This window comes from Mastomys coucha, unplaced genomic scaffold (genome assembly GCF_008632895.1).
Source record: "Mastomys coucha isolate ucsf_1 unplaced genomic scaffold, UCSF_Mcou_1 pScaffold6, whole genome shotgun sequence".
Classification (NCBI taxonomy): Eukaryota; Metazoa; Chordata; class Mammalia; order Rodentia; family Muridae; genus Mastomys; species Mastomys coucha.
In genome coordinates, this window is record NW_022196912.1 from 48,935,709 (window position 1) to 48,949,813 (window position 14,105).

The 14,105-nt window shown below is 46.8% G+C and overlaps 1 protein-coding gene across 9 annotated transcripts in view; it reads left to right on the forward strand.

The window, feature by feature from the left end:
- The window catches only part of Atxn7l1 (ataxin 7 like 1), a 226,933-nt gene that overhangs the window by 63,809 nt on the left and 149,019 nt on the right, over window positions 1-14,105 (forward strand). For all 9 annotated transcript variants that reach the window (XM_031355676.1, XM_031355678.1, XM_031355691.1 and 6 more), the window contains one exon: window positions 8,616-8,720. In XM_031355676.1, the coding sequence (XP_031211536.1) occupies window positions 8,616-8,720 (105 nt within the window). Of the gene's footprint in view, window positions 1-8,615; window positions 8,721-14,105 lie in introns of those variants that run through there.

Genomic DNA, 14,105 nt, shown 5'->3' on the forward strand with positions numbered 1-14,105 from the left:
GGAGGAGGAGGAGGAGGAGAAGGAGGAGGAGGAGGAGGAGGAACGGGAGGATGAGGAGCAGGACAAGGAGGAGGAGCAGGAGGAGGAGCAGGACGAGGAGGAGGAGCAGGACGAGGAGGAGGAGCAGGAGGAGGAGGACGAGGAGGAAGAGTCAGAACATATTCCTTTGTCAGGAACTGACTCCAGCAATAACTATCACACCGCTGTGCTAACAGTGTTTGCTCTCTGCTCTGGTAACCCACTCACCTCTAAGGGATCCACAATGTTGTACTAGGATTGTGTTTTGAGCATGAGTATTTTGGGGTGGTACGTTGAAACCACAGCAGGTCATAACCAGTTTGGTAAGGGAAAACATGGGAATCATTATTTCCTGGCTCCCAAACCTACTGCCCTGTTCCTTGAATATGGTTCACCCGTCAAATTCACAAAGGTCGTTTCAGGGTGCAGTTGAAGGGTAGTAGGAACAGGGGAGACATCACAGATTGTGTCAGAAGACCTAGCCAGAACTCGGGAAACACCCCACATGGAGGTGGTAGAAATCACCCCAGAATCTGTGGGAAACTGGCCTCATACAAACAAGCTCCTAAAGTTTTCTGAACATTAGGGATTGGAGTAAGGAGTACATACAGACACACACACACACACACACACACACATACACACACACACAAATAAGGCCTATAGAACAAGAGTTGAGAAAAAAAATTCTCCCAACTGTCATCCTTAAAGACAATATAAGCATGAACATTTAAATAGAGCCGAAAGAAGAAAGGGGATGGGACCTGGTGATGAGAAAGTATTCATAGACCTCATTACCCAGTTCTTAAAGTAACCTCAGCAAGAAACCCAGACAGAAGGGACTAAGCTCTCATCCCATAAACTTCTTTCTCCTCTGATTAAGTTACACTGAACTATGCAGCTTCCATCAACAGGCAGGCCCTGGGCCGAACATGCTGTGCCTACCTGTCCTTGGCCTTCACACAAATCATGGACTCTGAGACCAACTGGATAAGGGCAGGGAAATAGGGCTGTCTATCTATATAGTTGACCTCTAAGCTCAAGCAGTCCTGCCATAAGAGAAACCTTGGCCAGCGCACCCCAGAAACGTGCCATAGCATTTGCATGTGCCTCCTCTGTTCTGAAGGCTAGTGCAAAGATAATCAGGCCCAGAGTTATCAGTGTAACCTGGCTAGGCTGATGGATAAAGGTGTGTATGAGTGGACAAGGGGGAAGCCTGGTGGCTCTGTAAGTCCTTGCAGGAGCCAGGGCTAGTTTTACACCCAGAACATTTTTTATTGTCAGATTTGTGAGGTATAGGCAAGGGGGAACCCTTTACAAAATTAATCTCCTAGCTACCAAGGTCATTGCTGCCCAGCTGGCCAGTCATATTCTCTGCCAGGCTCTGCTCAGGCTAACACAATGTACCCTGAACTGAACCTTGACTATGTGCTGGCTGGGGATCATCCAGGTTAGAGCTATGACAGGAAGGATTGGAAAAGTCTAGATAGTCCATGGCTTGGATCACACATGGTCTTGAAGTAAAGAGCAGTTTGAATCAGGATATAAAAAAAATGGAACACCAAGTCTACTCCCTGATGCCAGATCCAAGGGGTCCCTGCCAGGGCTGAGAGCAGGAAGCTGCAGTAACTGTCCATTTTCGAAGGGCCCTGCTATTTGCACATTTTGCATGGGCACAACACACTTCTTCACTAATGTGGCCCACAGAATGAATGAATTGATAAAATTATTGACCTTGTAATGTAGATAACAACATGGTTATTAGGGCAATTTATTATCATTTGCTACGTCCCCTTTGAGAGAGAAGATGAAGGAGGATGAGAGATAAATCATCTTCTTGGGAACTCCAGCCTGGTTGATGTATTAGCATTGATTAAGCAGCTACTGTGTGCCAGGCTGTTTGGCCCTTGAAGATTGTAAGAGCTGTGCATCACAGATCTTGTCTTCCCGAAGACCTCACCAGGGTGAGAATCAGAGCCATAAGCCAGGAAGTCATCTTCTCACTGCTGAGTGAGGCTATGCCGGAGTAAAGAGAGGACGTTTTCCCGGGAAGGGGTCAGGTGAGCTCTAAGAGACAAGAGGACCATAGAAATCTCCACCGTGTGCCAGCTCTTTCACAAATGCACCATTCTATTCCAGAGGCAGAAACACAGCTTTGAAGGCATGATCGTGCCAAAGGGCAGAGCCAGAACTTGAACTTGGGGTGCCAGCTCCAGGGTGCAGCCACCTGACACTATGTTTTTAAAGTCCGAGGAAGACTTCGGGGGTTTAGTATAGCTCTTGGGCCTCCATACACCTTAAGTGACTGTCTCCAAGGACAAGTTTGTATCTTTGTTGATCTGGGGTTTCTGCCCAGAGTAAGAAGTAAACATTTTATGATTGGCTCACACTTACCTTCTGAAGAAGCTTAATGGGTTGAAATTAACATTTATTTTCATAACAATAATTTTTTAGAGTAAAATTTAAAAGGGAAACATTTAAATGTTGTAAAACTGTTTTCAATTAATATGCTATAGTATATACGTGTGTATGCCTTTGTGTGTGTGTGTGTGTGTGTGTGTGTGTGTGTGTGTGTATGTGTGTAACATGTGCCATCTTGACATTTTGTAATTCCTTTTGTGCTAGAAAGCTTTCACAACCCTGGAAAGCCTTGGGGAAACTGAAGGCTATTTCCTAGGGACTTAATATTTCTTCCACGGAGCGCAACTGCAAGGTTGTCTGTTTCATTGTTGTCTTTTCTCCACTGAGGGATTTTTCCCTCCTGAGCACAGGTAGCATCGCTTGCCCGTCAGCTCTTCAGCTGCCTTCAAAGCATTCTGCTCCTGCCAGCTTCCCTGTCTACCCTGGACTTCAAATGGGATCCCCACTGCAGAGGAGGAATCCCGCCCTTCCTCCATCCTTGCTGAGTTTCATCTTTTGAGCCTTCTCCAGTTGTTGTTGCTTCTTAATGTCAAAGTCCCAAGTTTTGGAAGGTGTCCAGGGGCAAATTCAAAAGTGTGCAGCATCTATTCTGATCTCATACGCACAAAACCAGCCATCTTCCCATCTCCGCAACAAGTGCTGTACAGATAGTGAACTGGAGATGTCTCCTGCCCCTTCACCGAATGCAGCCAATTTTCAACCAGAGAATATTGGCCATAAACTGGTTTACACGCACACAACTTTACCTAGCAAAAGAATTGTCCTCAGAAAGCTATTTATCTTGAACAAGACACTAACCCCATTCTGCCGATTTCTTTCTTACTATCGATTTTCAGAGCAGTTTATTGGTTGCTCAGGGAAATCAGAGTCATCCCTTCAGCTTCATAGAAATTATTTTATTGCCCCAAACTTTGCATCTATTGCTCTGGCCCTGCCCCTCCCTCTGCTATCTGGGATGGAGGAAGTTCAGATGAGAGTCTGAGAGTCAGGCAGGAAGTGATGAAGGTGCCCATCTGGCCCAAGAAATTCTTGGGATAATAATTAAGGCCATGAACATAAACTTATATTAGTTCACAGAAGTTTGTCAATATCCCAGTGTGGTATGCCGAATACAGTTTGATGCTGAGAAGGGCTAGTTTGTGTGTGTGTGTGTGTGTGTGTGGTTTTTTTTTTTTTAATCTACCTGCTCTCCGTAGAAAGACGGAGAGTACGGAATGCGATCAGGGATGATTTCCGTTTCATAAATACACTACCCCTCGTCTTATCCATTGTTTTGCATTTCATGGTTTCCTGTTACCTATGGTCAACGACAGTCCAGAAACACTAACTGGAAAATTGCAGAAGTAAATAGTTCACACATTTTTAGTTGCTCACCAGAATGGGAAGCATGCTGAAGTGTGCTGTCCCACCCAGGATGCGAATCAACTCCAGATCCACAGAATCCACTGTGTGTACACTGCCCACGTATTGTAGTCTTCGGAGCCTGCTGGTGGCTCAGACAGGCCTTCTGTCTCAGGCCATTTCTGTGAATGCAATAGAATGCCGGAAGCTGGGCAGTTTATAAGGAAAGCTTCATTTGGCTTACTGTTCTAAAGGCCGCAGACCCTGGGCGAGGACTGGTGAGGGCCTCGTATTGTGTCAGTAGAATGTAGAAGGGCAGAAACTGTCCGTGGAGGAGGGAGAGCATGAGGAACGGACTGCTTTGCCAGATGAGAAACAGAGTCTTCACTCTGACCTGGTGAAGGCACCGCTCACCCCAACACTGCCACAAAAGCAACAGGATTTCATGTCAGTCTTAGGAAAAACCGTATTCAAACAGTAGAGCCTTCCAAATTGATTTCCTCTTCTGTAAAATGGGACCTTGCTCTGTTATTAAAGATGCAGCATTTTGCTAAGGAAAAAAACATTGCCTTTGGAGTCAGTGGCCTGTAATCTCATCCTGCCTTAGGAACTCTGGCGGGTTGCTTTTCCCCTTTAGTCATTTGCTTGGAAAGTGAAGTGTTGACCTCACAGGTTAATGATAAAGAGTAACAGATAATATTTACAAATCACAGACTCCAAAGGGTATGTATTAGCGTGTACTTAGTGGCTACTGTTAGGTGTGGAACATAGAGAATTTCACCTTTTACCTTTTGCCTGTCCACATTCAGTATTGAGGTGGTAAATGTTTGACAACAGGCCCTCCAAAAGCAAAAGTCTGGATCATACTGTTTGCCTGTTTTCGTGGTGTAAACATTCCTTTGGGGCTGATTTCAAACTACCTCAGTAACAACTCTGAACATGGAGCTATGCAGACATACATATTCTCAAACACTGGTACAAGCCCACATCAGCACAACACTGGTTTGATTTGGTTTGGTTTGGTTTGGTTTGGTTTTCACTCAATGTTTTGCTTAGGGGATGAATTGAGAGAGAATAGTGAGTAGCTAGCATTGTGCCCTGCACACAGCACATTACTTTTCTATCCTGTCTTCTCTCCTTCATCCTTGACCCTGATTACTTTAATCAAACAGCACATTTACCATGAACACCAGCTTGCTATGTGAAGTAAGTGTGTATGAGAGTGTGTGTATGAGTGTGTGTATATGTGTGTGTATGAGAGAGAGAGAGTGTGTGTGTGTGTGTGTGTGTGTTCTAGAATCCAAGTACCTTATTCTGCATCTGCTAGGAGGTCTCCTGCATCCCAGATCCTGCGCAGCCTGCAGAGGAGCCCTAAGGTTGACTTTACTGAGACATAAGCAAGTAGACAAGTAGGTCCTTCCCCTCTTCACAGGAGACATGCTCAAAGCAGAGCAGTTCCCTATTGATGAAGGGCCTGGGGGCAAGGGGGCACACACAAAGGAGACCATAACCTGGAACCAGCCTAATCATCACTGTCGGTTGTGACCCAGCTGGTGTGTGTGTGTGTGTGTGTATGTGTGTGTGTGTGTGTGTGTGTGTGTGTGTAGGAGTGAGGCGATGGACGTGGGATGTGCAGTTCTCTGAGAATATTGAAGAATGGAGCATTGACTATTGATCATGAGGTGTGACACCAGACTTTCAGGGACACACACCTCATACCTTGCATAGTCTGGTTGTGGCGTCCCAGCACCTCCACAGCTGCTAGCTCAAGAGGCATTTGAGACATTTTTGGTAATGCTTAGTCCAGATCAGCTTTAGATATTTTTTGTATGTTTTGATTAATAAAATCCTTTTATTCCTCTATAACTTAGTCTGCTAACCTTTACAAGCATGCACCAGGTAGGAAATGTCATTGAAAAAAGATGCAATATGCTAGTAAAGATTACCAATAACTTGTTTTTGGTTTTCAAGACAGGATTTCTCTGTGTAGCCCTGGCTGTCTTGGAGATCACTCCGTAGACCAGGCTGGCCTTAAACTCAAAGATCCAACGCCCCATCCTCCTGTGTGCTGAGATTTAAGATGTGCATCACCACTACCCAGCCACCAATAATTTTTAAAAAATCTTTCTACAGAGATGCAAAGATTGTTCAGAGAGTAAAACGCTTGCCACAAAAGCGCTTGACTCTAAGTTCCATTTCAAGAACCCACAGAAAATAGCCAAACATTGTGGAGAGTGTTTGTAATTCAACACTGGGAAGGTGGAGACAGACAAGTCTCTAGGACTTGCTGGGTAGCCAACCTAACCTCCATGGCCAACCTAAACTCCAGAGAGACTGTCTCAAAAAAAAAGGGAATGGAAAATTCCTGAAAAATGACACCGAAGTTAGGTTGAGTCCTGACCTCTACATAACTGCAGACATATGTACACGAACACACACACACACACACATACACACACACACACACATACACACGCAAATATACACACACATACATACACACACATATATATGTACTATATATAATCTATATATTATACACACAGTATAAAAATAAGCAACCTGAAAATAAAAGCAAAGTAAGAATAGTGTTGGCAGTTAGTACTCAGAAGGTGATGTACCCCTGAACTGAAGGGCCCATTGGCCACAGGGAACCTGTAGCCCAGACTCAGGCCTGCCCCTTGGGCCCATCACAGGCTCCCTCTCTCCCAGACTCTCCTCCTCTGGGCCTTCCTCTTAGGCTCTGACTAATAATGCTCCTCTGAGGAACCTGGCAGAGGTATGTACAGACATCTTAGACAGAAGTGGAGGTGCAGAGACCAGTCCCGGGGGCGGGGTGAGTAACAACTACAATGCCCCCTCGAAGCACTCCCTAGTTAGAGACTCACTTCAGCTGGGATCTCCCATCCCTGCTGTGGGACTGAGTCTCCTGGCCTCCTCCATGGAACTGAAGAGTTTTGTTCCCTAGCCTGGGAAAGGCAATGTAGTGTGGCTTGCTGAAAGGCAGTCCTTAGGTTGCTTATCTGTTGGGTGGCTAGCTGCCCATAGTCCAAGGAGCTCAGCTCATCCTTCTGGACTGAGCTAGAATTTGGGGAAGCTCTCACATGTTTGAGGGAGCTGTTCAGTAAAGACATGGGATGAATCTGGTAAATAGGCTGCCGGGTGAGAGAGGCATAGGAGAGGCATGTTCATGCTTATATTGCCAAGGCCCAAGTGACTTACCTGTGGTCAGTCAGTAAAGAGTTAGGTGGTGGACTCCTCCTGGGCCCTCCTACATCTGAATGGCACATGAGATGCGACCACAGGTTTTCTTGAACTGGCCTTTATTTGCTTGACAGCTTTATGGAGATGTAATTTGAATACCGTACCTACCCCCCATTTAAAGTGTGTAAGTCCACGGCTTCAGTGTCTTGCAAGTGTTACCATTAGCAATCTTAGGGAATTTCCGTTGTCACCAATAAGACCTCTGCCCTACGGCCATCACCTCCCACAAGCCCAAGGCAAGCACTTACTTACTTGTCTGTGTAGATTTGCCTGCTCTGGACTTTTTACCTAAATGGAAGCCTACAGAGCATGACAGCTTGCTTCTGCTTCCTTTTCCTTTGGTGTTATCAGGGTTTGCCCATGTTGTGGGCATATAGCACACCTCTTTCCTGTTTGTAGATGGGCAGTATAACACACCTCATTCCTGTTTGTAGATGGGCAGTATTCTGTCTTTTGTTTATCCATTCATCTGTTGATGAACACTTGGGTTTTCTACTTACTGCCTATTATGAAAACACTGGTGTGTGCACTCCTGTACAAGTCATGGGTGGACAAAGCCGTTAGTGTCTCAGGTGAATGCCCCATCGCCAATTTGGTTTTCACAGTAGCTGTCTGATTGCTTTACGTCTCTGCTTCAAAACATGCAGGAGCTTCCTTTGGTTGTTAGTATCAAGGTGGACATCCTTACCTTGGTCTGCACAGCTATAGCTTCTGGCCCCTTGCCAGCTTCACTCCTAACAACCTCCTTGTTCTATCCCAACCAAAAGAACAAGAGCTGCCTCCGAGCTACAGAACCTCCCTCCTTGGCTTAGATTTTTGAACCACCCCCTATTTACTAGAGGGCTTTCTCCAATCCTTCGAGTTAAAGCTCCAGCTGACCCCCCTGCCTCCTCAGACTAAGCTAAGCTTACCTCCCAAGCTTTCTTAGGACGACTTATTCTTCCAATCATTGTCACCATCACACCAATGACACCCCATATGGCTATCTGATTCATGCCCCACCTTTCTGCCTCCATAAGCTGCGGGGGGCAGCAAGCTCATTCTTCTTCCCCTGGCTCCTAACACAGTACCTGGCGTCATCAATCAGGTACTCAGTAATTATTTACCAGATGAACAGTAGCAGACTCAAATACTGATGGTGGTGAACAGACTGCTCATTCAGAAGGTCCCTTCACCCATGGTGTGCCTCTTAGCTCGGGCCATGGTGATTTCTCTTTGCACCCCAGCCCTGTTCTTCCTTCTCTGCTCATCTGGGGGAACCCCACCCACAGTCCTGAAATAAAGGTAGACCTGTGGCTTTATCTCTGTCATTCCCCCCGTTTGTGACTCCGGAGCCCCATCCCTGCTGACCAGGTTGGTAATTGTTGTAGTTGGCTTCCAGGAGTGAAACAGAGATTCCTGAAGGCCTTTGCTTCCCTGCAAGTTGGGTAGCAATGTGGTGACAAGCTGTGCTCCCTGTAGTCAAGATGATTGACTTCCTATGTGTGTCTTTTAAAAATCTTTCCTTCGAAGAAATTCCAAGACGAAACTGTATCCCCTCCGAGACTTACTTGCTTTTGTTCCCCCCACAGATATGCACCTATTTGGCCACTATCCAGCACATGATGACTTCTATCTGGTGGTGTGCAGTGCCTGCAATCAGGTCGTCAAGCCGCAGGTCTTCCAGTCGCACTGCGGTAAGTGGACTCCTGCACCTGGTAGATGCATGGGCAGCCAATGACCCCGGGCTCCCAGCTGGGTGGCCTTGTGTCTGCTTCAGTCCAAGGCTGTGGTGGGTACACTGGTCCGGGGCTGCTGCCTCTGCACACAGAGGACCTGGTAGGAGCTCAGTCCTCTCGCTCACAGGCTCCTTCCTGTCAGAGCAAACAGGAGAGAAAGCCTGTAGCATGCCTCGGTAGATGGGACTAATGGAAACCATTGTGCACATTGGTGCCTCCGCAAGTAGCCAGGAGGAAAGGAGAGTGGCGTGAGGAAGCTCTCACTCCTCCTGCAACCTGCCATTATCTCCCCCTGAAAGACGCTCACAGGGAAGACCTCCCAGATTTGCACACACATGGGAGGGCTGGAGCCACAGGTGGCGCAGTGTGACTGGCATGGGATGCCGCTCCGAGGATGTAGGTGAAACCTGCTATTCTGCTTGTCCTTTCAAGACCCACCCCACCTTTTAAAGTGTGCTTAAGAACTCATTTTTTCCCCCAAGTATCTTAAAATCCTGGCTGTGAGAAATTCCTTGACTCCAGCAGCAGTAAACTGTGTATGCCACTCAATACAGGTGGGAATGAGGACAGATAAAAGTCACATGGCACTGCTAAGCAGCTCTCTGACCTTAGACAAGAAGCCATTTCATCTCTCTAGGTGGCTGTTTTCTTATCTTTACCAGCAGTTAGACCAGATGACTCCCACGGCTGTCACAGGCTGCGAGTCCAGGATGGTGTTTTCTAGTCTTATTTCACCATGACCCCTTGTGATGGACAGGATCTGGATGCCCCTCTGCTGCTGTTTCCATAGCAGAGTCAGCATTACACTGGAACAAAAGAAGCAATTATCATGTTGAGTGTGAGTTTGTAAATGACAGGCATTTCTCCTTCCTTGCTCCCATATTTGGACTTCCCTCACCCCTTTTAGTACTACCATGCTGTGATGCATAGTCATGAAACAAAAGAAGTAAATGTGTTTGGGTGGTTGAAATAGCTGAGCCTTGATAATGCGTGTCTATGATATCTACATGAAGATAAAAGCTGTGTGCCAACTGTAGGTGTGATTTACGACTCTTCTAATGAAGTAGGCAGAGAATCCAAGCTTTGGAGGGCACTGTTTTGAGCTAGACCAAGGAAGAGAAGGGCTTCTATAAAGTACTCTACAAAGGGTTCTGAGGACAGGTGGATTCGGCTCTGTATTTCTTTGTCTCTGCCATGAGGAGGTGATGTGCATGTGGACTTCCATGCGGGTACGTTCACTTCTGGCAGTGTGAGCACAGACTAAGCATGCATTCAGCATGAGCTGACCTTGTTCAGTGTTCGGTAGAAAATGACCCTCTTATGCCTCAAAGAGAAAAAAAGGGCCCAACTTTCTGAAGAGAACTGTCAGGCCCTCAGCAGTGATGCCACTATCTGAGGCTACAGGTAAACCATGCAAAGTGTGGTAGAGTCAAGGAGGTCCCCCTCAGCCTGTCGCTCGGTGGACAGCTGTTGGAATATTGCTATGTGTGTTTGGTGATCATGAGGACTCCAGACTGCCCTGGGCTCATCACCCAGTCATTCATAGGACTGTCTTGCTGCTGTGTGCTCTGATACTGCAGGGAGCACAGGGGCAAGCCCCAGCCCTGGTAAGGCTGACACTCAGTCGTAAACCATCAGAACTGTTACTGGGAATCTAGCTTGCAGGCAGTCTTTGATGGAAAGGTCCAGAAAGGGATGAGGATCTCACCGCCATGCAGACTTCTTCCACAGGGAAAGGGACCCCCTCTCATCAGCAGAGGAGGGTTGGTGTAGCTGGTGTGTAGCCTCTGAACCCTCTGGCTTTCAGTGCTGAACTTGGAACTCAGCCTAGGAAGAGAGCCAATGCCGTGGTGGCCACCTGTTATGAGCAGAGGCAGACAATTAGTTTGGAGCTCTGGGTTTTCTGACCTCATCACTCGAAGCCCAGGCTGCACCGAGCTTTTCCCTCAACCAGCTGACCAAGAGACATAGGAATATAACCATAACTCAGCAAACCAAGGCAAAGAAGTGTCACTCCATCCTTCAGCTGTGTGTCCCAGTAATACAAAAACCCATGTTTCTCAGGGACCAGAGAGAATTTGAGGTGCAGCTCCGATCTGTGGCAAGCCTTTGTTGGGGAGGGAGAGCAGACTTTTTTTTAAAGCTCTCCTCAGAATTACTCCTGTATTTTCATGACGGTCCTTGCCAGTTCAGGCTGCCGAACATACCACAGTATCCATACCACAGTATCGTAGTTTGCAGTGTTTAAAAACAAGAGGGTTCGGTTCCTCCCAGGTGTAGAGGTTGCAGTCTGACATGAGGATGCCAGCTTCAGATGTTGGTGAGGACTGCCTTCTAGTGCTTGCCAGTTAGCTTCTTAGTGTATTCTCACGTGACAGAAAGAGAACAAGGGCTCCCTGGAGCCTCATTTATGAGGGTACAAATCCCAGCCTCGAGGTGTCTACATTTTGTGATATAATTGCCTCTCCAAGGCCCCGCCTTCCAACACCACGTCAGGATTTCAGTGTGCGACTTTCAGAGATGAGGGCAGTAAGTCTTCAGTTGTAATAGTGTTCCTGGAATGGAGTTGGAAGTCCACTGTTGAGCGCTTCTCTAACTTGCCTGAGACAAGAGTTTGATCTCCAGAACAAACAAGCACTGCGCAGCTTCGCTTTCCTCCTTCTTCCGCCTTTACCTCGTGTGATGAGCCTGGCTGTTTTCAGTGAGTTAATAAGGGTGCCATTGTGCTAAGTGCTGGGCAGCGTGCCAAGTGCTTTGCATATCTTTGAAAACACAACCCTTTCAGCAGCCCTGTGGAGTGGGTGTGAATGTTACACCCATTTCGGAGTTGAGGAAGCCTGAGCTGAAGAGGTTGGGTGCTGTGTCCAAGGTCTCAAAGCAAGACAGAAGAGAGCCTGGTTTCCAGTGCAGGTGGCTTCTCAGAGCAAGAGAAGTGCCTGCGTAGCCATTGTCCGCACAGCCTGTCCACGGGAAGCCCCAAGCAAACTAGGACTGTATACGGAAAGTGGTCATTGGGGGAGAAAACTGGGCGGGGCCTCAAGCCCCACCCACTGTGCATTCTCTGACTCTCACCCCCACCCCCCCGACCCCCAAGCCAGCTACCAGAGCTCTCTAGTATCACTTGAAATGTGTTCATGTCGTGGAAATAACAGGCTTTGGAGATAATGCAAAATGATTCGGGACTTCCCTCAGCACGACACGACTGTGACACTTAGAGTTCATTTCCTCTTCCTCCTCCTCTCTCCATGGTGTCTTTCTGCGTTGCCCACAATGGGTGGACAGGTGGGGAGAATTCCTTGGTGCTGATATCCATAAACCTTTGTTCACGTGCCATCTCCTAGCCTGCAGCTGTCTGTCGGTGCTAGGAATAATCCTTGGCACTTCGGCATTCCCGGCACCTCAGATAGCTTACAAAGGGTAAAAGCACTATCTTGGATGCAAGCCTACCTTCATGATCTTGGTGTACAGGTCATGGAATCTAACCTTTTATTTATTTATTTATTTATCTATCTATCTATTTATTTATTTTTAAGATTTATTTATTACATATGCACTGTTCTGCCTGCTTTTATGCCTGCAGGCCAGGAGAGGGCACCAGACCTTATTACAGATAGTTGTGAGCCACTGTGTGGTTGCTGGGAATTGAACTCAGGAACTCTGGAAGAGGAGTCAGTGCTCTTAACCGCTGAGCCATCTCTCCAGCCCAGGTCATTGAATCTAAATTGAAAAATAAAAAGGGTGCATGTGTCTCTCTGTATGTGTATTTTTCTGTGGGTGCATGTGTGTGTGTGTGTGTGTGTGTGTGTGTGTGTGTGTGTGTGTGTTTCTGGATATGCACACATGGCTGTGTTTGTGGGTCCTTGTCAGAAACTGGTAGAGGAAGACTATTCCGTATTCAGTACTCACACCTGATGTATGCTTGCCAAGCACCGTTTAATCTGTTTCTGACCCTCACGCCCAGTATAAGTGTAGACCCACAAGTTAAAGTTTAGTTTCTTAGAAGTGTCCTTCATTTTGGATAGCACTCACAGATAATGGTCCCAAGGTTACTCATGCTTTTGTTTGGCTTAGGGATCCTCACATGTCCAAGTTTGCTGTGATGATTCACAGAGCCCAGGGAAACAGTTTGCTTATGTTCACTCGCTGTGTTCTCTGTTTCTCTGTCTTTCTCTGTCTCTGTCTCTGTCTCTCTGCTTCTCTGCTTCTCTGCTTCTCTGCCTCTCTGCTTCTCTCTCTCTCTCTCTCTCTATCTCTCTCTCTCTCTCTCACACACACACACACACACACACACACACACAAACACACACACACACACACACACACACACACACACACACGGTTTCTCACAGGGTTTCTTTGTCTAGCTTTAGCTGTTCTGGAACTCGACATGTAGACCAGGCTGGCCTTGAACTCTTAATGGTGTCATAAAAGATTTGGCAGAGCAGCATACAAACACGTAGAAATGTGTAGAGTGAAGTCAGGGGTCCTGAGCACAGGTGCTTCTGTGTTGTAGAACTGGCTGTACCCCTGGCCTGTGACTGCATTGACCCTCCCAGACTACCTCAGTTCTATCTCTCAGGGTGTCTGTAGAGGTGCCATTGTGCACTGATTCAACACACTGGGCTTTGGTGGTTAGTACAGTCTCTAGCCCTGGCCCAGTGGAACTGAAAATTCCAGTCCTCTACTTGTGTCTGGTGCTTTCTGAGCATCAGCCCTTATGTTCAAACTGTACAGAGTCTTAGCCACCTCCTCGGCATACACAAGGATGCTATTCCTGAAACTCTGCGGTTCTAGATGTTCAATATGTAGAAACTGAACTCTAGAACCAAACGTAACAAGAGATGATGTTCCCCCACCTTGTTACCTGTGTCCTGTCACTATGCAAGTTGCAGATTGAAGCATCTGCCAGGAGCTTGGGACAAAGACCAAATATATACTTCCTCTGACATCACAATGTCACAACAGCAATATGAAAAAATGAAATGTCATCAAGGGGAACTCATTGAGTTTTGGAGGTTAAAATTCTGACTCACACTTGCTAGTGTGCATGCAGCCTTGGGCTAATTACACCACCTTTCTCTTTGAGCCTGCTTCTCCCCACCTATGAAGTTAGAATGCCAGTTTCTATTCTGCAGGACTACTGCGAGGAAAGGAAAAAGAAATGTATACTTTGCTGGCATGGAGTAAGGAAATAAAGGTTAGCTTTTATTGTCAATAAAATGGGGCCCTTTTTTATGAAGTTGAAAGTTTCTTATGAAAAATGGGAAAACCACTTTAGCCGAGTGCTTCCTGTCTTTGCTCCTGCTGTCTCAGGGGATGCCACTCTGAGGTCAGCCCGTGCGT